This window comes from Haemorhous mexicanus, chromosome Z (genome assembly GCF_027477595.1).
Source record: "Haemorhous mexicanus isolate bHaeMex1 chromosome Z, bHaeMex1.pri, whole genome shotgun sequence".
Classification (NCBI taxonomy): Eukaryota; Metazoa; Chordata; class Aves; order Passeriformes; family Fringillidae; genus Haemorhous; species Haemorhous mexicanus.
This window is the reverse complement of record NC_082381.1, coordinates 55,078,049-55,101,192: the sequence shown is the minus strand read 5'-3', so window position 1 is coordinate 55,101,192 and position 23,144 is coordinate 55,078,049. Positions and strand designations below refer to the sequence as shown.

At 38.4% G+C, this 23,144-nt stretch overlaps 2 protein-coding genes across 11 annotated transcripts in view; one reads left to right on the top strand and one right to left on the bottom strand.

Annotated features, from left to right (window-relative positions):
• FOCAD (focadhesin) overlaps positions 1–13,389 on the top strand; it is a 92,452-nt gene extending 79,063 nt beyond the window's left edge. For 3 of the 5 annotated variants that reach the window (XM_059836845.1, XM_059836847.1, XM_059836846.1), the window contains 12 exons: positions 109–211; positions 1,333–1,413; positions 2,465–2,593; positions 3,631–3,746; positions 4,970–5,230; positions 5,853–5,942; positions 6,551–6,637; positions 7,435–7,612; positions 9,094–9,191; positions 10,083–10,334; positions 11,466–11,541; positions 12,912–13,389. In XM_059836845.1, the coding sequence (XP_059692828.1) occupies positions 109–211; positions 1,333–1,413; positions 2,465–2,593; positions 3,631–3,746; positions 4,970–5,230; positions 5,853–5,942; positions 6,551–6,637; positions 7,435–7,612; positions 9,094–9,191; positions 10,083–10,334; positions 11,466–11,541; positions 12,912–12,985 (1,545 nt within the window). In that variant the 3' untranslated portion in view covers positions 12,986–13,389. The remainder of the gene's footprint in view (positions 1–108; positions 212–1,332; positions 1,414–2,464; positions 2,594–3,630; positions 3,747–4,969; positions 5,231–5,852; positions 5,943–6,550; positions 6,638–7,434; positions 7,613–9,093; positions 9,192–10,082; positions 10,335–11,465; positions 11,542–12,911) is intronic. The other 2 variants (XM_059836848.1, XM_059836849.1) reach the window with 2 other exon arrangements.
• A 5,086-nt stretch (positions 13,390–18,475) lies between these two features.
• The window catches only part of HACD4 (3-hydroxyacyl-CoA dehydratase 4), a 28,298-nt gene continuing 23,629 nt past the window's right edge, over positions 18,476–23,144 (bottom strand). For all 6 annotated transcript variants that reach the window (XM_059836855.1, XM_059836853.1, XM_059836850.1 and 3 more), the window contains 3 exons: positions 22,530–22,636; positions 21,700–21,831; positions 18,476–20,982 (listed from right to left, as the gene is read on the bottom strand). In XM_059836855.1, the coding sequence (XP_059692838.1) occupies positions 20,900–20,982; positions 21,700–21,831; positions 22,530–22,636 (322 nt within the window). In that variant the 3' untranslated portion in view covers positions 18,476–20,899. The remainder of the gene's footprint in view (positions 20,983–21,699; positions 21,832–22,529; positions 22,637–23,144) is intronic.

The window sequence follows — 23,144 nt, the reverse complement described above, 5'->3', positions numbered from 1 at the left end:
GCACAAGCAAGACAAGTCTGTTTAAAAGAAACTACGTAATGTTTGTATCCAGCTTGAATGAGGCAGTGTAGGCAAATTTGTCTAACTAGTGGTTTATTGTCTCAACAGATAATTAGTTTCTCAGAGCAGATTGGTCTTCAGACAAATGCAGCAAGACTTCTGGGACGTCTTCACATGTCCTGTTTGTCTTCTACCCAGAACAGGGCATCTGGTAAGATGCTTTATTACTGCTTCTTAAAGAGCATGTAGAAATAACACATCACTAAAAAGACGGTAAGGGACGCATGAGATAATATAAGTTAGATATTGCAGCCCTGTGAAGTGACGTGACAGCCTTTGAATCAGAGATCTCATGGTCCTGTGTGCCTAAAGGTTTGAACATGAAGCAGGAATCAGTAATAGGATCCCCCACATCTGCTTTTACTTGCAGTATGAAAGTAAGGTTCTAAATTGTTCTGGTCAAACTTGTGTGTCGCTTCTTTTATTTTTTTATAGGATAAACTGTAAACAGATTTTCCAGTTCCTGTGGTGCATCTATTTGACATCTACTCTGTGCCTTTTAAAACTGATTAATCTACTATTTGTTTTAGCCCTTCCCACTGTATAAAAAAATCAATGCTTAAAAACTAGTCTATAACAAGACCAAGCTAATGTTTTAGAAGTATTTTCCTAGAACTGATCTTCTCTGGTTAGCTGAAATAAAAAAACTCATGTTCTGTGCCCTTTCAGGGTGACTGATACATTGCTAACTTTAAATGTTGTTTCAATATCCATTGGTAAAGGCCAGATTATTAGTCATTAATGAAATACCTGTAACAAGCAAAAGCTAATGAAGTTGAAAAAAAGCTGTCCGCTTTGGTGTGAACTAAACTGGGAACCAAATATACAAAATGTAGATGAACATCACAGAGAAAAATCTCTCAGTTTCTGCTTTTATGTATGCCTGCATGCACGCATGCATGCCTAAGGTTAGATAGATATGAAATGTCTCTGCTGCATTAAACTTCTTAAAATTTTGAAGCCCTCCCTTTCAAAGCCCAGCTTGCAGTGCCCAATGTATTTTTGAGGAAGTTCTTATTCCTGACTTTTCAGTTGATCTGTGAATTTGTTTTTTCAGATCTGGCACCTCTCACCACCAGAAATGTTTAGCTAGGCTTAAAGGTGAAAAGGCCAATACATCTATCAGTCTTATGGTCTAAGTACTCTGAGTCACCTACAGAATCAGTTAGCTCAAACACATCTCAATTTGGCCTTTTAATTTACCTGGGAGCAGAAGGTTATAATTTTTGCTGATGATGTTTTAGAATATAAGCAGTCTTTTTATCTTCACAGTTCCTCCAGATTTCAGCTACTTACCTGTAAACAGCTTTATTAGGGCAGCCATTGACTTTGCTATTGAAAGTGGAAAGAAAGGTAAGGATCAAACTACAGTATTCCTCTGGGAAATTTGTTATGGCTATAAAAGATGACCTTAAACACTTGATTTTATTTGCTAAGAGAACTTTTCTAAATACAAATTTGAACTTTGCTAATGCGAGGTATTTGAAATTGAAATTTAATTACACTCAAAAAGATAAGGTAATATTGTGTAGTTAGGACTTTAGTTTTCTCCACCTCATTTTTGGCTTTTAAAACCCTTTTCTCTTCCCTCTCTATTGGTGATATTTCTTCCCTATGAGAACGAAAGTCAAATAATTTTTAAGTGTTAGCCTGTATGCTTAATTAATACTCCATCATCAGGCCACCTTTATGCTGCCCCTTACTTCAGTGATGCTGGATTAAGACTCTCTGTAACAGAGTGGTATTAAACAGATTACTGCTGGGATAGATGCAAAGAAGCCTGAAAAAAGTATGGTCTTACATGAGGAAGCCTGGTAAAAGAGAGATGTCTTGGAGTAGTCTTAAGGAGGATAGAGAGGATTGCTTCTGTGTGGAGTTAAGTGTGCTCACTGCTGTCCTATGAAGCAAGCTTTGCTTTAAATGGAAGTTAAAATGCCTACGTTTTGATTACAGGAGGATTGAGTTAACTTATGTTGACATAACACGGTATGTAGCAAAGGTTAGCGCTTATCTGACTGTTCATTTGGCCTGCATCTATAAGATGAAAAAGGAAAACAGTGTCAGAAAACTTTGCTGTTCTCCCAGTAAGAAATGCAACAATACTACCTTAGGAGGTGAGGAATATCTATAAGTAACTTGTAATTTGACTCAAAAACAATGGACCAGAAAGTTTCTATTTATTGGTAACAAAAAACCAGTTTGACAGGACATTGAATATGTATCCATTCATTATAAATGAAATGGCTAATTCTCAGATGCAAAAGGAAGTAACAGTGATTTTGTAACATTTTTCAATTCTTTACCACAGCTTGAACTACAGTGTAGTGTTCATATTTTTTTGCTGAGCTGTTCAGCCAAGTATGTGTGTATAAAATTTAGACTCTGACTGAATCTTCTGTTCTAGGCCCTGAATCTGTCCCACCTGAGCTGGTGAAAGTAGCACTGGCACCCATTGCATTAGTTGGAGAAAGCCATCAGTATCCACCTGTAAACTGGGCATCCATTCTTTCTCCTTTGATGAGGCTGGACTTTGGTAAGAGTAGTAGTTTTCTATTAAGACTTTTGTATTTGTCACAAGAGTTCTTTACTAATGTAGCTTTCACAAACTTTGGAGCCCTCTTCAGGGCTTGAAGTTAGTGCAGTGGTTAGTTTTATTATGCTTTCAAGACTGACTTTTACTGTTTGCAAGTATGTATTTGTCATCACCATGTGGACACTCTTTTAACTGAAGAAAAACTAAAGATGAGATCTGAGAAGTTCCCTAAAATTTTGGTGACAGTGGCCTGAACATTTAATTTGAACTATTTATATAAGAGCCCATCATAATACCCAACTAATTGTATCCTGTTATCAGTAACTGCTAAATGCTTGGTCCAATGCCCGTGTCAGAGCCTGCATGACACTTTTTCACATATTTGAACTGTTTGGTAGTTCATCTAGCTATCTCTAGTTTGAAATACACTTTCTACTAAATTACACAGGGTAATAATTTTCAGAATAATGGAAAAAGATTCCTATACTGAGGTCTGCCATTTTGAAGAGCTGAAACGTGTTAAATGTCTGGAGGGGTTTTTTTATTCCTGTTTTTCCCTTAGGAGTCTTACTTTTGTAAATCACAGAATTTTCAGAGGAAACAGTACATCTGTTTTGTGGCTGTTTTAGATATCAGACATCATCATAGTCCAGGAATATTTACTCTTTTTTCCTTCTGTGTATGAAATATTGACTTTATTTGGCAAGGAGGGTTTTTTTTTGGTTTTTTTTTTTTAGTTTTTACTTTTCTTAGCATTCCCACATTTTTGTTCCTGAGTGAATTGCAATAACTTGAACAAATGCTGATAGTTCTTGCTTGAAAGTGCATGAATGTAAAGAGGAGTCTTCTAACATGTATGTGTTAAAAAAATGTATGTGTTATGTGTGTGTTCAAATCCTTTAAGTAGGATTTTAAGAAAAATAAGTTGTAATGTAATGCTCTAGTAGAATAATAACCCTCCTTTACTTTATGAGTTGAGAACAAATTTAAAGGGAAAATATTTTCTTTATAACTTAGTTTGTTTTCTTCTGTTTTAGGTGAGGAGGTAAAACATCTCTGCCTTGAACTGGCTGTGACACAGGCCCAGTCATCTCAAAATGCAGCAATGCTTTTAGGGATGTGGGTGGCACCTCCCCTTATCTACAGTCTCAGTGTACGTATGTCAGAAAACTTGTGGGAGCTCAGCACCTCTTTCATATAAAATTCCTCAGTGACAATGTTTAGGCTGTCTCTCCAGAAAAGGATTACTGGGTTCATAATTCTTCAGAAATACCATTTAGTGAGTATTTATAGTGAGAGAGAGGTTATTCTGGGGCCTTGAAATTCAAGGCCGACTTAAGACCTGCTATACTTAATTTACTTTACTGCTTAAGACCTAGAGTGTTGATAACCTGGAGACATAAAGCATGGCATGTAGGGAGAAAAAGTATCTTTTATTATAACAGCTAAAAGTCTTTTGAAAAAGGTCCACCCTAATCTGTCCAAAAGCTTACCTACTTTTTCTTGCAAGGTCTCTTGATCTAGCTAACTAGTAAAAAAAGCTATGTCTTGAAAACCTTGCCTTAATTTTGTAGATACCCAACAGACTAACCTACAGTATAATCAAATTTGGTCTTATCCTTCATTCTTTTCTGTTCTTCTGGAATTAAATGTGGATTCCATGATACAGTATGTAAAACTCCCTGAATCCCACAGAATACTTGACTGCGCATTTCTGTCACTTTATCCAAGTTCAGGAGCAGATTGATGACAATTCTCAGAAAATTAGTTGCTTGTTTCTGTGATTTCTTCAAGGAATCTTTTTTTTTTTAGTTCATTAGTCTTAGATATGAAAACATTTGCTGGCAGTTTTAAGGTACACAATTAGTAAGGTACCAAAAAAAGATTTTATTTCTGACTACCACTTTTCCAGCTGCAGAGGAAATTTGAGTTCACAAAATAAGGTGAGCCACAGAGAGTTTAAGCTCTGCATTTCGTACAGGTTATTCATTCTTCTTCACTAGCTAGCAACATTCATGGTTTTATGGCTATCATACTTCTGCCATTGACTGTCTAGACAGTCTGTATGCTTTATGTAGGAGTGCAGTGGGCACCATGTAAAAAAATTGCTCTATCCATATGGAGATGTGATGTCTAAGGTTCATTGAAAGTAAGTTCTTCAGTTTTTATTAAAAAACAGAATATTGACATGTTTGAACTCTTTTTAATTCAAAAAAGTCATCAAGAAAGGGAAGAAGAAAAGACATGAGAAATATTTATGACTAAGTGCTTTTATAAGACGTGTTTGAGCCACTCTTTTTCTAATTTTATCCAACAATAGTTCAAGGTCAATAAAGAGCTAGAATTTGAAATGGAGCAAAAATTTTTCCTTTTCAGATGAAAACTCAGAAATACCTTTTCATGTCCCTTTCCCTGTGGATGCAACATGTTGCAGAAGACAAATTGCAGTCTTTTACAGAAGTGCTTCTGATACAAAAATTTGAAGTGAAGAACCGCACAAAAAGCCCAGAAATTTGCCAGTGTGTTCTACACGGGCTCATCCAGGCAATGAAACTTCCCAACCCTCCTCAGTTTTGCTGGAGCTTTTTGTGTCAGGCTGTGGAGAAAATATATGAGCTTCTTCCAAATGAGGTTCAGGTAAGGAGTATGTATGAGGTGTATGAACACTGTAGCTAGATATTTTTTTAATGATGGTAAGTCCCATCTTTTTGCACTGATGCATCAGATTCAAAACATGAATTAGATGTACAGTTTTAATTATATTAGTTAAAATAGCAGCATAATTTAAATTTAACTTACTTCTGGTTATTTTAGAATATGATGTTGTGAAACCAATCTAACATGCACTCCTCCCTCATAAAGTATTCAGTAATGGAAAATTATATATAGTATTAGTACTGAATAAATTTTAATGAAAGAAAAGTGAACAATGAGAAGGCTTTCTTTTTCCCACAGAGGATTCAGTTTCTCACAGTGATTTAAAGAAACTGTTTAGCTATAGAAAAGACTTCCAAAGAATGGCACTTTACCATTAAAAATAAAATAAATTCTTTAAAAGTATTCAAATACCATTGTTCTTGCACATTGACGTATGCCAAATTCTTCAGTTAATACAGAATTTCTAAAATTGATTAGGTGAGGTTAGAAGATAATGATGAATAATTAATCTATCATTAACAAGTTCCTAACCTCACCAATTTTGATGATGGAGAAAGCTAGAAATAGACATTTAGACATGCATTTACTTTTCTGTTTGCAGAGAGGTGAACTGGAGATGTATATCGATGTAGCAAGATGTATTTCAGAAATGGCTGATTCAGAGATCAATCGCATCGTCCAGATCTCCAAGGTAATTACATTTGAATTATGCTCTCTTATCACCAGATCATGTGAAACAAGCAACCTTGTCATTTTTATTGTCACCAGACTATTTTAGCTCACTGGGAGCATTTAATTGTTTTACTTGACATGTAGGTAAGAGTGTTCTGGATTTAATCTGCAGGCAGTAGAAAGTAGCAGAAGTGATAAGAATCCATATCCCAAACTTTCTCAAAGCAACGGAAATACTCATGATTTCACCTGGCAGGTTTGCACCAGAGAGTCTTAACTAACTTGGTGAGGTGGGCGTTGGCCTCTTCTCTCAGAAGACGGTCCCAGACAGGATGAGAAGACGCAAAGCTGCACTCCTGTCTCTCCTAAGCTGCACCAGGAGAGGTTTAGACTGCACATTAGGAAAATTTCTTCACAGAAAGTGTGATTAGACCTTAGAGTGGGAATGTCACACCAGGGAGATGATGGAGACACTGTTCCTAGAGGTGTTAAAGGAAAGACCGGATGTGACACTCAGTGCCGAGGTCTAGTTGACATGGTATTGTTGAATAATATGTTGGACTTGATAATCTCATTGGTCTTTTCCAACCCAACTGATTCTGTCATTCTGAGAATTACTTTTGTTAGCAGAACAGGAACAGTGTGAACCAGAGTGTTGTTGTATCTTCTGAATCTCAGACCGATGATGCAAACAGCAGACCACAGTCCTCTTTGGTTAATATACCCACCTGCTTGAAACTGGACTGTAAATGCATCCTGGGACTAGCTGTCCTTGAACTGGTGGATCTGTGCTTCTGTTAAAAATGTGAAATAATTGACTGGAAAACCTTTAGTTCTTGATTTTATGTTCTATATTTATATTCACACTCAGAATGTTTCTTGGTGGACAAGATGACTGCAGATGATAATGGAATAAAAAAAGCTTTTATCTTGTAGCTCATCAGTGGAATCAATTAGCAGTGGAATTCTTAGCAGCTGAAATGCTAGGGAAGTGACCTGTGTGGAAGAACTTGATGTTTTCAGATCAAGCTTTTAAAAACAAACATCTGTGACTTAAAGCCCCCTCTTCTGTTTGCTGTGAAATTCACTAGAGCGTCAAGTATTCAAATAGGCTGTGGAAGCTGAACTGTCATTTCCTTCTATTTTTCACTTCTTATTTCACTCCGAAAAGCATCATTTAAGAAAACCTCTTTTGTCACTAAAGCGTATCTGCCTTGCAAGAAGACTTGAGTGTCCAGAACTGTTAAACTGGTTCATTCCATTTCAAAGGGGAATATAAAATTTAAAGCAGTATGAAATAAGCTGTACTGAGTTACACTTTGCTGGCCTATTTCGAAGAGTATAAAGTTCAAGTAGCATGTACAGTCTTCTGTGTAATAAAATGTCTTGAGGAAAATAAAGCCTACTAGTTATTCAAAGTTTCTTACTTTTTTTTACAAAGAGGAATACAGAATTTACTCTTCCCACAAGAAATGTACCTTTCAATGTAACATTTTTAATTGCATTTGCAGGACAATATAGAGAAGGCCACGTTCATAAAAGTGTATTTAGTTTCTCAAGGCAGATTGTCTCTGACTAACTTGAGTGCCGTGATTGATATTGTGGCGGAATATCACCGGAAGGAAAATATTTTATGGATGTTCTTGCATAGTTTCTATCATGCTCGCATTGTGAGACATGAGAATACAGGTAAGATTAGGCTTAAAGAAAAATCAACAATGCAATCAACAGATATTTACAAATCAACACTGATTCCTTTAAAATAATTTTGAGATGGTTTAACCAAAATGTTACAAATTTTTCCATATTAGAAACTACTGTCTTCAGAATTCCTTTATAATTCAAGTACTTATATCAAACTTTGCTTTTATGTTTTTCTCCAGTTACTTCTTTTTCTGTGGTCCAGCTACAAGTCATTTGTCTCATCAGTGTGGTTTACAGACCAGAGTTTTAACTAGATCTGTGTCTCCCACTCTTTTTAGGATAGTGTTACAGATGTACATGGTACATTAGAGACCTCTTAATACTGCAACTCTGCTAACCTTCTGACCTAAAATCTGACTTACTGGTATGTGACACAGAAGGTGGGGGGATGTTCCCATGAGACTGGTTGAACTAGGGACATAAATTTCTTTCCTGAACTCCTTGCACTGATGTTACACAGGGAATAAATTTCCCTTTTTTCCTCTTCATAACTCTACCAGATAGTCATCTGGTGGGTTAATGATTTGGGCTAACTCAGCTATGGGTCTGACAAAGTATTGGGACTGATGCAAGAGCAGTAGGAGAATCACAGGGAAAGCGAAAGAAGGAAGAAACAATTACAGAAAGATACAAGAATGAGGTCTCATTTTCATGGCAGAAAGGTTTTTGTCTGCCTGTGTTCACTGAACAACTTCAAAGCATTATATTGCCAGATGCCTTAGCTGCCAGCTGTGTTTGAAGAACTTCAAAGAGTAGTGAGCTTTAATTGAGTGAAGTGAGAATTCTTTGGGTAAAAGAGGAGCGAGCGTGAAAGGGGGCACTTGTAAAGATTACATGGATGCAGTAATGTATGATGTAATGTGGTCTTGGTGGTGAGCTTCTAGAAGAGGTAGAATAGATTATGGATAGCAGAATCTGAATCAATGAAATGTCTTCCATCCTTGAGATGAATTGAGGGCTGGTTTTATTTGCATGCTTTGACCATATTTTACTGACCCTCTCAACACTGTAGAACCATTTTCACAGTAATCTGCACATTGCGGGAGGCTTTCGGATTCTGTAGCAGTCATATGTGCAGGCTTAGTGGATCCCGTCATTATGTGAAATAATTCTCACTCAGTTTTTTGTTGGTGGTTTTGTGGGTTTTTTTATGTTTTGGTTTGTTTTTGTTTGGGTTGGGTTTTTTATTTTGTTTTGGGTGGTTTTTTGTTTTGTTTTTGTTTGTTTGTTTGTTTTTGTGTGTGTGCGCATGTGTTCAGTGTGTCGCCTGCATTATAAGCAATATTTCTGTACTATTAAGGGCCTGTATGTTTTCTGTCAGTGGCAGAATTAATAAAATGTGATAGTGGTGTTGGTGATCTTTGTTCTTCTACAGGTAGTACTTTCCTGCTATAGTGATTTTCTGTGCTTGCTTTTTAATGAAAAGCAGTGTTTGACATGAGTCAGTATTCTTATTCTTTTTCTAGGAGTTCTGAAAAGAATGGACTGGCTGTTAGACCTGATGGGCTACATCAGAAATGAAGCATACAAGTCAACACCCTTACGAAATGTTGATCTGAAAGAGGTAATGGCTGTGAAAATTATTTGGAGCAAGGACAGAAGGAGGTTCTGATATATTTCACATTTTTCCTCAGTAATAAGAATTATTCACCATGCTTTTGTATTTTAGAAGATTGTGATCTCACCACCACAGAGAAGATCTTCACAATTTTTGTGAATGAATGTGTATTTAAAACTCTTACTTTAAAATAATATTTACATTTAAGTTATGATAGAACCTTAAGGCAACTAAAGGAAATAATTTCTTAACGTTTACTGTATTTAGAACAATTGAAGGAAATTTTTGAATTCACTAGTAGAACTGTCTAGGCAGGTCAGAACTGTGTAGTTTCTGGTCCTGAGAGGGCTTGGACAGTTTTAGAGAAATAATGTTGTTCACCAATTTTAGATCTTCCATTTGAGGACATGAAATATGCTGCTGCTTAGATCAGAAGGGCATTAATTACATTGCTGCAATATTTCCCAACCATTTATAGCACCACAAGGGTGACCATCTCTGATTTCCCTCAACAGTCAGGTTGCTGTGTAAAAGTTATTTCCCAATTTTAAATGAGTTGTGGATCAGCTTTAATCTTAAAGATGATTTTAGAAGAGTGTGATTTTACTTTTGTTTATGTAGACATTTTAGTTTGAATTTATAAAGATGCTTATGCTCTTCAAAGCATAGAAGGATATTAAGAACTTTTTAGTTGTTGCATTTTGAATTTTACTAGAATTTTTAGATGATTGTTTTTAAGAGCAAGTCATCATCTTGATTTTAGTCTTGGGTTTCTTTGGTTGATTTCTTTTTTGGATGAGAGTTTTTTTGTTGGGTTTTTTGGTGAGGTTTTTGATTTTTTTTCTCCTTCTGTATTATTCATTTAATGAAGTGCATTTTTGTCTTTTCCCTGTTTAGCGCATAGATTTCCTTGTGTGGCTGTTTGCAGCTTCTGTTTTGGCCTGGGCTGACCATGGTGCACCATTACTGCTTGGCCTCAGTGCTGACTGGTCACTGTGGAAACACCACATGATATCACCAGAATTATATGAGGAACATATTGGCAAGCACCCCACTGAAAAATTTGCTGTGCAAGAGACTCTCACTCTCCTTCCAAGTAGCCTTTCCCTTTTGCTGGCTAAAGAACCGTGGAAAGAACAAACACAGAAGGTAAAATTGCATGTAGTGAAATTCGAGTAGCATCTTACTTTACATGAGAAAGCACCCCATTTTTGGTAGTCACCTTGGATCTTAGAGCAATAATTTCCTCTATATCTTATTGCATCTCACTTTATTTTTAATCAGATATGAAAGTAGTTTCTTCAGTAAAATTTGAAAGTTGCAAAAAATATATAAAATTCCAAAGCTGGGAGTCAAACTCTTAAGAAAATACAGCCAGGAGAGGAGAATTAGGAGCTGCTGGTAGCAAGTCAGTGTTTTAAACACTGAAAGAAGAATCCTCTGCAGCTGGACACACCAAACTGTAAATTCAGAGCAATCAAAGATCTTCTTCACAGTTTGCAGTATGTGTCATTTATTTTAAAGTATGAGTTGAAAATAAGTGTGGAAAATTGTGCCTATTTTGGCAAACCTTCTGTGCAATGCATGTAGTTGCTATATGTAGAAGTATTGTTATTGGTCTATAGATTAATAGTTAGCTGTTTTGTCCAAACTGGAATCTGTTGAGAACTGCTTTCTCTGAGCAGGCTTCTGTGCTCACAGTAACCCCTGAAGTCAGAATGTCAGAGGAATGCAGGGGTGAGCTGTTAGTATGCAAGTGCCTAATTAGGTTTTAAGGAAGAATGTGAGGCCTTGCCCTGAAAATCATCCTTATGATTTTAAATACCATATTGTCATCCAAACACCCTCCACTGCTAGGAAAAAAAAAAAAAAAAAACAAAAAATGAGAGAGGTCAAAAGAGGAACAAAGGCAGTAAGAGTTCTGAAGTAAAACATTTGGACAAGAGACTGATAAGAAAGAATTATACTATTAGGTTAAAGGTATGAACAGGCAAGATGGAGGGAAGCTGTTTAATGTGCCTTCTTCTTACAAAGAATTATTGCTAACATAATGAGAAGGAACAAAGGGAGTTTCAGATTCAGCTATGGGAAGAATTGCGTTGACAGGGAGATGTACTCTAGGGTGTTTTGTTTACTTTGGGCAGAAACTTCATTGGCCACTGCCTCTGATTAGATAACTGAATTTAGCAGAAATCAAATGTTGTCAAACTGAAAATAATTCATCATGTTCTGATACAGGACCTCTTTTAATTCAGATTTTTTTCATATTTCTATCTTCAGTTTATTGACTGGCTGATCAATATGATGGACTGTCCTAAGGAAGCATTATCAAAATCTACCATGGACCTGCTGAAAGGTAATATATTTTTAATTGGGTCCTCATTTTTCCATAACAATCAGGACAGATCAAAATGCAGTTCTTATAAGGAGTGAGATTTCATCTTTGAGGTAATTATCACAGGTAAATTAACATTCTTGTCTGTAACACTACATTTGTTGTTCCATCTTCTGATGCTTATGATGTAGCACTTAGGATCCAAAGGACCTAGAGGTACATCTAGTACACAAGCTTATTTCATTGATATATTTATCTGTTGTGTTTGAAGTTACCCTTAAAAATAAGAGGCAGCATACTATTGGGAAATCCTCCGGTACTAGAATACAAATCACATAACTTACATGCAAGAAAAGACTACACTGTGTGGAAGGGGTAGGAGGTGAACTAAGACAGCCTAGTAAAGGGGTCTGACAAAAAAGGAAAGAGAAATGAGGGTTGCTGAAAAGATGCATGAAAAGAAAGATGGAAAGGAGACAATATGTTGAATTATGGTAGGAGTTGTAGCCCTAGCATGGATCCTATTGCTTACTTACATGTGTAGGATCTGTGCAAGTCATTTTAAGAGGACATCACAAGTATTCTCAAGTGAAGTAAGTGCACTTGTGCTTCTTTCCATGAACACAATGCACTTCCTTTGGACCATCTGATTTGTTGGACCTAGACAAGGCTTCTTGAAATCCAATTATTAAATTATTTGCATTAAGAGGATAATTACCCTTGCTTTGATGTCTGCAGTTTTAGTCACTCTCTGATGATTTCCCCTGTAATGTCTGCTAATCTCCACCAGAAGCAATGCTAAGGGCTGTTGGAGAACCTCCTCTGTATATTAGAGAGTTCTGATATTCACCATATATTGTCAGTATGCCCTGATAGAGATAAGTCACTGTTCCCCCTGAGCTTCCCATTGATTTTTTCTTTTTACATACTAGAACATGAAGCTTCCATCTGAATAAATAGAATGTGACTAGATTGGTTACTAGATTTTTTCTAAGCACATGCTTCTTTCAAACTGAATGAAATCAGTGAGTTGCATTTCCAATCAGTGAATTGAGCAGAGGACTTAAGAATTTGTGCTTCTGTTGTTCCCAGTGCCTCCTATGTCCTAGCTTGCATCATTGCTCATTGAATTTGAGCTTTCTGCAATGTTGGTTGATCTGTGTGCCTAAGTGATAGACTAATTAGAAGATGATGTATATGATTTCAATAGGAGATGTGCCACAAAGCAAAGAAAGGACCTAGTACATCACCACAAGTGAAAGAATTATGAAAAGAGTCAGTAAAAGGAGAACTAAACCTATATCTGTGCTAGTAAAATTACTAGGAAAAATACTCTCGCATCTTTTCCTTTGGACTGCACAACTTAATGTAATTTGTCCCTGTCTTCACAGTTACACTTCTGGCCTTGAGGTCTCTTGCAGAGTTCAAGAAGAAAGCAGTATGGACTAAAGCTTATGGGTGGTAGCTGCACACCGTACCTTATCCGATGAAGAAAATCGTCCATACTTAAAAACATAATATTATTACTTAGGCATCAAGAAGCTGTATTTCAAAGACATTTCCTATCGCAAGATTTTTTATTGGGTTTGGGGTTTTTTTTTACCCATTTGCTTCATCACAAAAATTCCTATGAAAAGCAATATTTTGTCTTTAAGTGATGTGTTATTGTTTTGCAAATGTGCTGAATCTAAATGAAAAATACACATTCAGTTTCAATTGAATTGTTTCAGTGACATCTGGGAACCTCAAAAGCTGGAGTGAATATTCCTTTAATTTGTGGAAGCTTTGAAGGAATGGCTGAAAATAAAACAAACTGCTAAAATTTGATAGATATAGCGTATTTATTAAAGTATGTTTTAGTGTAACAGACTTGAAATGAGCATTATTTTTTAACTGATAATTCTTCCTTTAGTAATAACACAATGTTCTTGTGCAGTAATGACAACACATTATGACTATATAATGTGAGCAGGGTTTCTGAAGAGGGGTGGTATGTATGTCAAGTTTGCAGTGATAAAGATTGCTGAAATGAGACAATGATCCTGATGGCTGCTGTATCTGCAGCTCCAGGACAGTTGCCATTTTCCTTCCACTTGTAACTGTTCTTGTCTCCTTGACACACTGCACATAAGGAGAGTTTTTCCTCTGCCTCTAGGGAAAAGGGACAATATAGCAACTCTTTTCCACATTTATCATCTTAAATAGATTAGCCCCTGATGCTTTTCTTATTTATTACTTTTTTCTTTATGAAGGAATAGAGACTTTTTCACTTTGCAATCTTGCCAAGACAGGTATTAAAGGAAATTTTATATTTAGCAATCCTCCTTGCTGAAGTAGATAAAAATTACCCGAATATAATTGAGCACTGTTCCCTAGTGTCTTTCAAAACCGTCCTGGTAAGAGCGTTGTTGATTTTTGATCAGGAAACTATATTTCCATACACCTAGAAGACACACCCCACTGGAGGAATTATCTTATTTTCAGGACTGCTAACATTTCCTCTGTTCAAGAAATTCTCCTCTGACTTCTTGGTCACTTGGTCTGTTTGCCCTGGAGAAGAGGAGACAGAGAGGAGCCCTCACTGCAGTTACAGCTTCCTCATGAGGGGAAGAGGTGGGGCAGGCACTGAGCTCTTCTCTGTGGTGACCAGTGACAGCACCTGAGGGAATGGCCTGAAGCTGTGTCAGGGGAGGTTTATGTTGGATGTTGGCTGTTAGAAAAATGTTCTTCCCACAGAGAGTGGTTGGGCTCTGGAACAGCTCCCCAGGGAAGTCACAGCACCAAGACTGATGGAGTTCAAGAAGCATTTGGACAGTGCTGTCAGGCACACAGTGTGACTCTTGGGGATGTCCTGTGCAGGTCCAGGAGCTGGTCTTTGATCATCCTTATGGTCCCCTTCCAAATCTATGATTCCATTACTATTTCTAGGGGTTTCTCCTCCAACTGTGTGAAGGCTGAGCATTTCTTCACTGATTGGGTGTGTGAAGGATTAATGTACTTGTTTGCCTTTCCAAAATAGTAGATAATTAGTGGTAGTTTTCTGCTGCATATGAAACTCTATACTGAGAAAACTGTCTAAAGGTGAATGTGCAGAAGGAGTCACTGAAAGTCCTTGTCAACAAGTGTCCATCTCAGTTCATGACTTTCCCTTTGTGTGCATTTCTAAGAAATCTCTAACAAAGCCAAATATGTCACATTTTAATGGTTCCATCTCTAATGTACTGTTTCAAACTAACTTACACCTTTAATCACCTCAGTTTGCATGTTGATTAGCATTTTAATTCAGATGAAATTTTGTATTTTTAAAGGAAATTGCTGTGTGATGTCTCCTTACTGTGTTTCAGTTTGCGTAGAGGAGCAATATGTAAACATCTAAATTAACTAAATTCCTACTGATGTGTAGTAGAACATGGAAGCCAAGGGATGGCATAGCATGGCCTGAGGGTGGCAATGTTAATGGAGCTGCAGAGAGCACTGAGAGTTTAAGAGAGTATTTGAAATGTTTGAACATCAATGCACACAATACAAGAAATAAACAGGATGAACTGGAAGCATTTGTCAGCTCCCAAAACTATGAGATTGGGATTAGTGAGACTTGTAGAATCATTTCCATGACTGGAGTGCTGGCATGCAGAGCTATAGGCTGCAGGGCTATAGGAAGGATAGGCAAGGCAGGCAAGGCAAAGGAGTTGCATTGGAAGGCACAGTTTTCACTGTCATTCCTTGCAGTTAGGAATAATGTGGTTGAAAGCCCTGAGTGAAAATTAGGGAAGATAGAAAACAAAGTAGATGTCACTGTAGGTGTCTACTGCTTTTCACTCAGTCACAATGCTTGCAGTGATTATTTAATCTGTGGGCAATGAGGAGAAATCTCTGGACCAGTAGCCCTTGTTCTTATAGAAAATTTCAGTTACCTGGACATAACTGGAAATGCCAGGCAACTGTGACAAGGAAGTCTCAGAAATTCCAGAAGTGTGTTGAAGATAATTTCTTGCCCCAAGTATTCATTGAGACAACTAGCAAAAATGTTACCGCAACTTGCTCCCCATCCCCAACTTGCTGTTTGTAAATAGAGAAGGAGAAGATGGGATTTTTAGATGGCTGTTTTGGCCACAGTAATCATGAGTTTAAATGATGAGTTGAATTTTTTGGTGTAAATGAGAAACAAGTCATCAGAGTTGCTATCCTAGATTTCAGAATTGCAAGCCTTAAACTGCTTAGGAAGCTAGTTAGCAGTGTCCTCTGGGAATCTGATTTTAAGGGCTTAGAGATCCATAAGTGCTGGTCCATTTTTAAGAGCAACCTTTTAGAAGCACAGGAGCAAGCAAATCACACTATGCCAAAAGTCAAGCACGAAGGGCAGAAGAGCAGCTTGGCTGAACAGGGAACTCCTCTTGGAACTCATAAAGAAAAGAATGATCTCTGTAAGAGAGATCAGGCCTCACAGGATGATTACAGAGCTGTGGTTCCCATGTGCAGGGAGAAAACATGAAAGGCCAAAGCTCAGAGTTGAAACTGGCCAGTGTTGGGTCAGATTAAAAAAAAAGAAATTCTGAGTATGTTTAGAGCAAGAGGAGATCTAGGGAAAGTATTCAACCAATTCTTGATGAAGATAGTCAACCTGAAAAAAGGATGAGGAAAAGGCAGAGGCATTATAATGTTTTTGCATGAGTCATTAATAACATTGATACACATTGGTCTGGCCTGTCTTCTTAGAGAACATACAGCAGCAGTCACTTTCCATTTCTGGACACTGAAACTGTAACTGAGCAGTTGTATCAGTTTCATCTTTCTAAGTCCATGGGGCCTTATGGGATTCATCCCAGAGCACTGGAGGAACTATCTCTTGGGAGTCTGGGGAGATCCCTGCTGACAAGAAGCTGGCCAACATTAATCCAGTTTACAAGAAGGGCATGAGGAAAGACACAGACAACTGCAGGCCTGTTAACTTCATTACCAGGGAAAGTGTACCGAGATCATACGGAATACTATTGAAAGGCATTTAAAGAACAATACAATCATCAAGAACAGTCAACATGAGTTCAGGAAGGGAAAGCCCTGAGTAACTCATCTGATATACCTTTCCATGATACAGCCACCCACCTAGTGCAGCTTTGATACTGCCCCTTACAACATCTGTCTGAACAAGCTGTTCAACGGTGAGATGAGTGGGCTCATGCACTGGTTAAAGAACTGGCAGAAGGGTAGAGTTCAAAGACTTTCAGTGCAGGCAGCTGACAAACAGTCATCTGCAGTGTTCCTCAGGTTTCAAATCTAGGGCCAGTTCAGTTGAATGTATTTATCCATGATTAGGGGGCAGGAGTTGAATGCATAATTATATTTGCTGATAATACTAAACTTGAAAGGGACAAGAGACGTTGAAGAAAGATGTGGATAGTCAAGGATTTGGTTATGATTAATGGCATGAAATTTAGCAAGTTAAAACGGTGGATTCTGCCTCCGGTACAGAGGTACAAGGTATCACGTTCCTGATACAAGTCTAAATGGGTAGAGGAGTCCCTGGAGAGCCCTGTATAAAGGGATCTGAGGGTGCTGGTATCTCAAGATACAAAAATTTAAGTTCAGAGAATAACAGAATTATTGGAGTGGGAAGGATCCTCTGGAGGGCCACACACCTCTCCTCGTTGGCTCCTCCACCACTTGTGTTAATAAGTTATCTTCCAGTATCTGCAGGAACTTCCTGGACTGTGTGCCGAGCCATGTTGTGCCTCCAACAATTATCAGGATTGTTGAGTTCTCAGAGAAGGACCAGGCTACTTCCAGTAGCCCATGATCTCAAGGCTACTTCCAGTTGCCCATAGAAAGCCTCATCATCTTCCTTGTCTGAGTCAGGTGGCCTGTAGTAAACACCCTCAACAGTGTCACCCATTTTAGGCTGTCCATTAATTTTTACCATAAGCTCTCAACTCCTTGTTTGTTCCTGGGCAGAGCTTGATGCTCTTTCACATAAAGACCAACTCCACCACCTCACCTCACCGACCTGTCCTTTCTAAAAAGTACACAGGAATCCATGACAAAATTCCAGTCTCCGAAATTGCAGTGAGAGCATTTCTTCTTTTTTATTCCCTGTGCTCTGTGCATTTGTGTATAGGCACTTCAGGGAGGCAGTCGAGCATCCAGGTTCCCTAGGAGGGCTGTGAGAGGATTCCCCATAGCCATACACACCCTTGATGTGGTTAGCCCTAAGACTCTCAACCTAAGGCAGCCAAGCTTGCACTGGCTGGCATGGCCCGCTTCCCAGGAAGAATCAATGGCATGAGAATTGCCACTCTGGACCCCAGCCAAATCATTCAGTTTTAAAGCCCATCTCACCAAACTGGCCAGTCTGCTGCCAGAGCTTCTCATGCCCTTTTTAGACAGGTGGATCCCATTCCTCCCTAACAGGCTACAATCACTGAAGTACAACTCATTGTCGTAAAAGCCATTTTCTCAAACATCTTTTCGCCAGCCCAGTTCTGAGCTTTTCCAGGAACTTAGGTGAGGCTTTGGAGCTGAAGTTACAGTGGTCTTTTGTGGCCACACATGAAGGCTGACTGCCTCAATCTCCCAACTGCCTCTCCCAAGTTACCTCTGTACCAGAAGGAGGTGGGGAAGTCTTCTTCCATGAGCTTCATGCCTTTTTCATGCAGTTTACACTTGGGGGACCTCTCCATAGTGAATTTTAAAGAATCCTTTTCCTGTTCCAGGCTTTTAGCCAGCTGTAAGACTCAAGGTGTAACATGTTTTTGACATAAAACAATAAACATGGCTTTATCTGTGATAGGTTTGACCTCAGCTGGCTTCCAGATGTCCATTCACCCCATCTCCACAACAGGGAGGGACATTCAATCTCCCTCCTCCTCCTCAACAGGACAGGGAGAAAAGAGGATGAAAAAGTTCATGGGTCAAGATAAAGACAGAGTGACCATTTACTATTAACTGTCACAAAAACAGATTCAACTTGTGGAGAAAAATTTATTGCCAATTAAAAGTAGAGTAAGATGGAAAGAAAAAATTAGAATTACCTCCCCCCTATGCCAACCTTCTTCCTAAGTTCACTATACTCCTTTTTTCCTGCATTTTCTACTGCCTCCCTCCCCAAGCAGTATAAGGTGGGTGTGGGGATTGCACTTAGGTAGCAAACCTTAATCTCTGCTGCTTATTTGTCGTCTCATTGTTGCTCTGATCCAGCATGGGGGTCCCTCCCATGGGGCACAGTCTTTCATGGTTTTCTTCTCACAAGCTGCAGCTCTTCAAGCACTGATCTAGTGTAAGTCCTTTCCACGGGGCACAGTCCATTAGGAAAAAGCTCCCTCAGTAGGAGTCACACACTAATAGGCCACAGTACCTGCGTTGCTTGTGTGGGCTCCCCAAGGGCTGCAGCTTCCCTCAGGGCACAGCCACCTGTTCAACTTGGGGTTCTCAAAAGGCTGCTGTGTGGATATCCTGCCTGGTGCTTTTCTCCATGGGTTGCAGAGGGACAACCTGGTCCACCATAGTTGTCTTCATGATGCAGAGGAATCTGCTGGAGTGCCTAGAGTGGCTCTTCTTCTCCATTGACCTTGGTGTCAATGTACAGAGCTGTTTCTCTTACATTTTTCTCCCTCTTCTTTCTCGCAGCTGCTATGTAACATTTCTTACCTTTTCTTAAGTTTTCAGAGAGACATCATGCTGTCATCTTTGCTGTTTGGCACAGCAGTGTCCTGCAGTGGCTACATTTTGGAACTGCTGGAACCAGCTGTTTCTGGCATGTTGGATTGAATTTCCAAGGAAAAAAATGTTCACGTTTCAACTTTAGCAAGCTCTACAGTGGTTTAATGTGGACTTACTCTGGCTGTCTTCAAAACTATCATCTTATTCAGCTGCTCTATATGTTTCTTAACACTGTTCACACTTGAGTCAGTTTGGGTCAGGCAGAAGCCCAAAGCAAAAGCACTCCTGTTTCTCTACTAAGTTCCAAATTTCTGTTTGCAGTGGTTTGAAAAAAACTAATCCAGGGTTGACACTACACTATTCAAAGCGTGATCTTGTTCCTTATGGTCTGTAAATAGTGGTCAAAATAGTCTGCAGGCATTGTCTGCCTGCCGTATGTATTAAATAAATAGAAATTATAATAGATGACCTTTCATAACAACTTAATTTAGCTTCACTGTTTCCTTATATAACCTCTTAGGCTGCATGGTTTAAAAAAGTCATACAGGCAAAAGCCTCTTCCTATTTTAGCAGTATTTAGTTTCCCTTTAAATATTACCTTCTCTCCTAGTCCTGCTATCTAGGCTCCCTTCCCACAGTTTTCAGTCAGCTAAAAAAAACAAAATAGCCTCACTTTTCTTCCCCACATGCTTGAATTGAAATGTAGGTGATAATCAGTACAGATGAAACATCAGAAAAGCTCCTGTCAGCCTCTAAGGAATTATTTGGCTATTCTTGCCTGTATAATCCACCAGGTTGCTGTGTTTATTCCTCATTGCCAACCTTTGGGAAGCCTATGTTCTAGCTGCATTCTCACAGTTTATCCTAGAGAAGAATGAGGAGCAATTCAATTGAGTAAAATGCCTAGAATTTTGCACTTGTTTTTTGACAGTCATTCAGTTCCCTTTTAGGAACAACATATTATTTGACCTGACAACATCACACTTATTTTGCACATATCTGTCTGCTGTTCAGCATGGAAGAAAATCATTGTTGGGGAAGAGAGTGACATGCCAAACACATGATTACAAGTGTTTATTTCTGACCCTTAAACATCCCCTTGAATATAAAGTAGATGAGTACCTTAACACTTGCCTGTCTGATTTAGCTGCATTTTCTGGAACCGCCTTTTGATAACTGAAGGATGGGGCCAGAATGTGAAGGATCCTTAGTGAACAACTGGTTTAATCAGCATGTTAATCAGCATGTTAGTCTCTAGGTTGCAAAGGTTCTGACTGCTGCTCCTTGAGAGATTCCACTTCCAGCCAATTTAGCATTTATAGGTGAGGTACATACACGTTGGCCTAGTATAAAATAATCTTACAGATTAAATGATATTGTCATTACAGAATATCTGTAGCTATAGATAAAAACTAACACTGAAATAAGGGTATGGCTGTGAGTTGTGGCACACTTCAATTTTTTCAGAATTATGTAACATGTATTAGAAAAGAAACTAATTAAAAAAACTCTGGCCATTTGAAGTCAAAACATTCAAAAGTTTTCAAAAGCTGCTGTATTTTTGAGGTGCATTCAAGAGATCTGCCTTTTCTGAAAATTCTACACAGCCAGATAATGTTCATGCAAAGAGGAGTTTTGGATTGAGAAATCTTTCCAGTTTGTTTTTAACTATGATGTGCAGCAATCCCCTAGGAATGTATTTTGTCCTTCCAAACAAAATATCAACTTAGCTTCTTTTATTTTTGATGTTGCTGGTCCCTAGGTGTGCCATTCTTTCAGAGAAGAGGTTCCGGATGATAAAGCACATACCTGAATCAAAACACAAAACAGTGTAAGAACAAAGGAGTAGAATTCAAACTGTCTAAAACTAATTTAAAAGGAGCTGTAAGAGCCTTCATCTGGCAACCTTGCACAGTTCCTTCCATGTACTTAGGAACAAAACAGTGATCCTTCAAATTCACATTAAAGCCAATGACAGAACAAAGACTTCTGTACAATGCAGCTAAATTCAGCTGAAGTTTTTCCCAAGTGTTTTGATGAGAAGGAGAAGAGATCTGTTTACATGCAAGTTTTGGAGTGGCCTTGTTTCTTCATCTCTTCAAATAATCATGCTGTAAAAATTTTAATTTAGATATAATTTTTCATCCCAGCTAGGAGTTATGAGTGAGGAACAGTTGCACAGAACCAGTGTATGAACAAATGGGAATTGATTTAAAAAAAAACAAACAACCAAACAAAAAAGCAAGTTTCACTAAATAGCTGTAAGGCTAGCATCACTAAAACAACTTCTGTAGGTTTGTGTTTTTATGCACCGTATGCATGGTGTTTCTTGCATATTTAACTATTTGTATTTGAAAGATACTGGAAATCAAAACAGTTAGGGATGCACTTTCCTGCAGTGGTCTGCAGGAGATGTAGCAGAGAGAATTAGAGTTTGTGAAAGGCCCAGTAAAAGGATTTGATATTTTGTTGCAAGGGCGTCCCAGTTGTGTTGAGACCCAGCTCTCTGGAAGATGAGATACTTACCTGCAAAGAGCACCAGCAGGTACATTTTCAGGACATAGGGGAAGTAGATTGAGAAGGTGAATGGAAATGGTAGCTTGATGGAGTATGTGCCAAAGGATTCAAAATAAGGCAGTGATACACAAATAGCAAATCCTGTAAAACATGGTAAATTCTTAGTCTAAAGGAATCAGAAGATCATCAAATGCTTAATAAACAAGTCAAATAAGCAAACCTATTATATTTTATATACTTATACATCTATATATATATATATATATATGCATTCATATACATATGCATATTTTCTTCTTGAGTTCAGTTTTGTAGGTTTAGGGTGCTAATTTCTCTAAATTCTACAATGAATAAATGAACAAGTTCTGTCAGAAAGCTTCAGTGTGTTCTAGTGGGCAGCTGTAAGTGTGCTAACCTGCTAAGTATGGCCTGAGCCAGTAAGGTCAGCCTCAGCGGGGGAGAAGCTTTGGAACTTGCTGTCTAGTACATTCAGTCTTTAAGGGAGGAATCCATATGTCTTTTATGAGGGTGTCTTTCTGCTTTACTTAGGCAAAAAGGACATTCTCCCAGATTTTTAAAAACTTAGTACCAAGCAAACAAAAAAACCCTAAAACCTACCAGACACACAACCCCAAACCCCAGATAGTCCCTGTTAAAGAAAGAATAACAGAAAAGAGAGACAGAGGTGACATAGAGGTTAACATGAAGGTACACAAACATTTATGACAGCTTTGGCAGCACATGAGGAACTATGTTAAGCACAAACGGCAATTAAGTGATCACATTTTACTGAAGAATATTAAAGAAGCAAGTGGTTGGTACCCTTCCCAACTCCTTACCTTTAGCCAGAACTGAAAGGGGATAAAGTGGGATGCACAGGGAGAAGTTGAGCCATGTTAGTGGTAGGTAGTATATGCCCATCCTTGCCAACATATTGTAAGTGTACCTGCAACAAGAGGAAAGCAGACGGGCTCAGAGGAAATTATGTCTTAAGAATAAATACACTATTGGAAAATTCAAAGGAATTGCAGAAGAGCTTGGAGGTGTCTAAGTAAATTTCAAAGTCAGCAACAGTTTTTGTTCAGACTCCAATGCCTGAAAGTAGATGGTTCAATTTTTCAGAAGAGTTACCTGTGATGCTACCCTAGAGCAGGCAGACAGCAATAAAGCCCTCCAGACAAAAAGCTCTATCAGAAACCAGCAGGATTTCATACTGGTCCATCAGAAAATGGATTTCAGATGGGGGCATTCCAACTGAGAGGGGCTGGCAGAATCAGTGTTGCTTGGGGACTGAGACAATCACAATTTATAACTGCTGAGCTAGCTGAATCACTGCTGGAGAAGGTTAAACAAGAAGGCAGTGGCAGGCACATAACCTGTAGAACATCTGTCCCTCTCCTGGACCTCAGCAGGGGTAGTAGGTCCACAAAAAGCGGGTGCTCAGCAGTGTACTG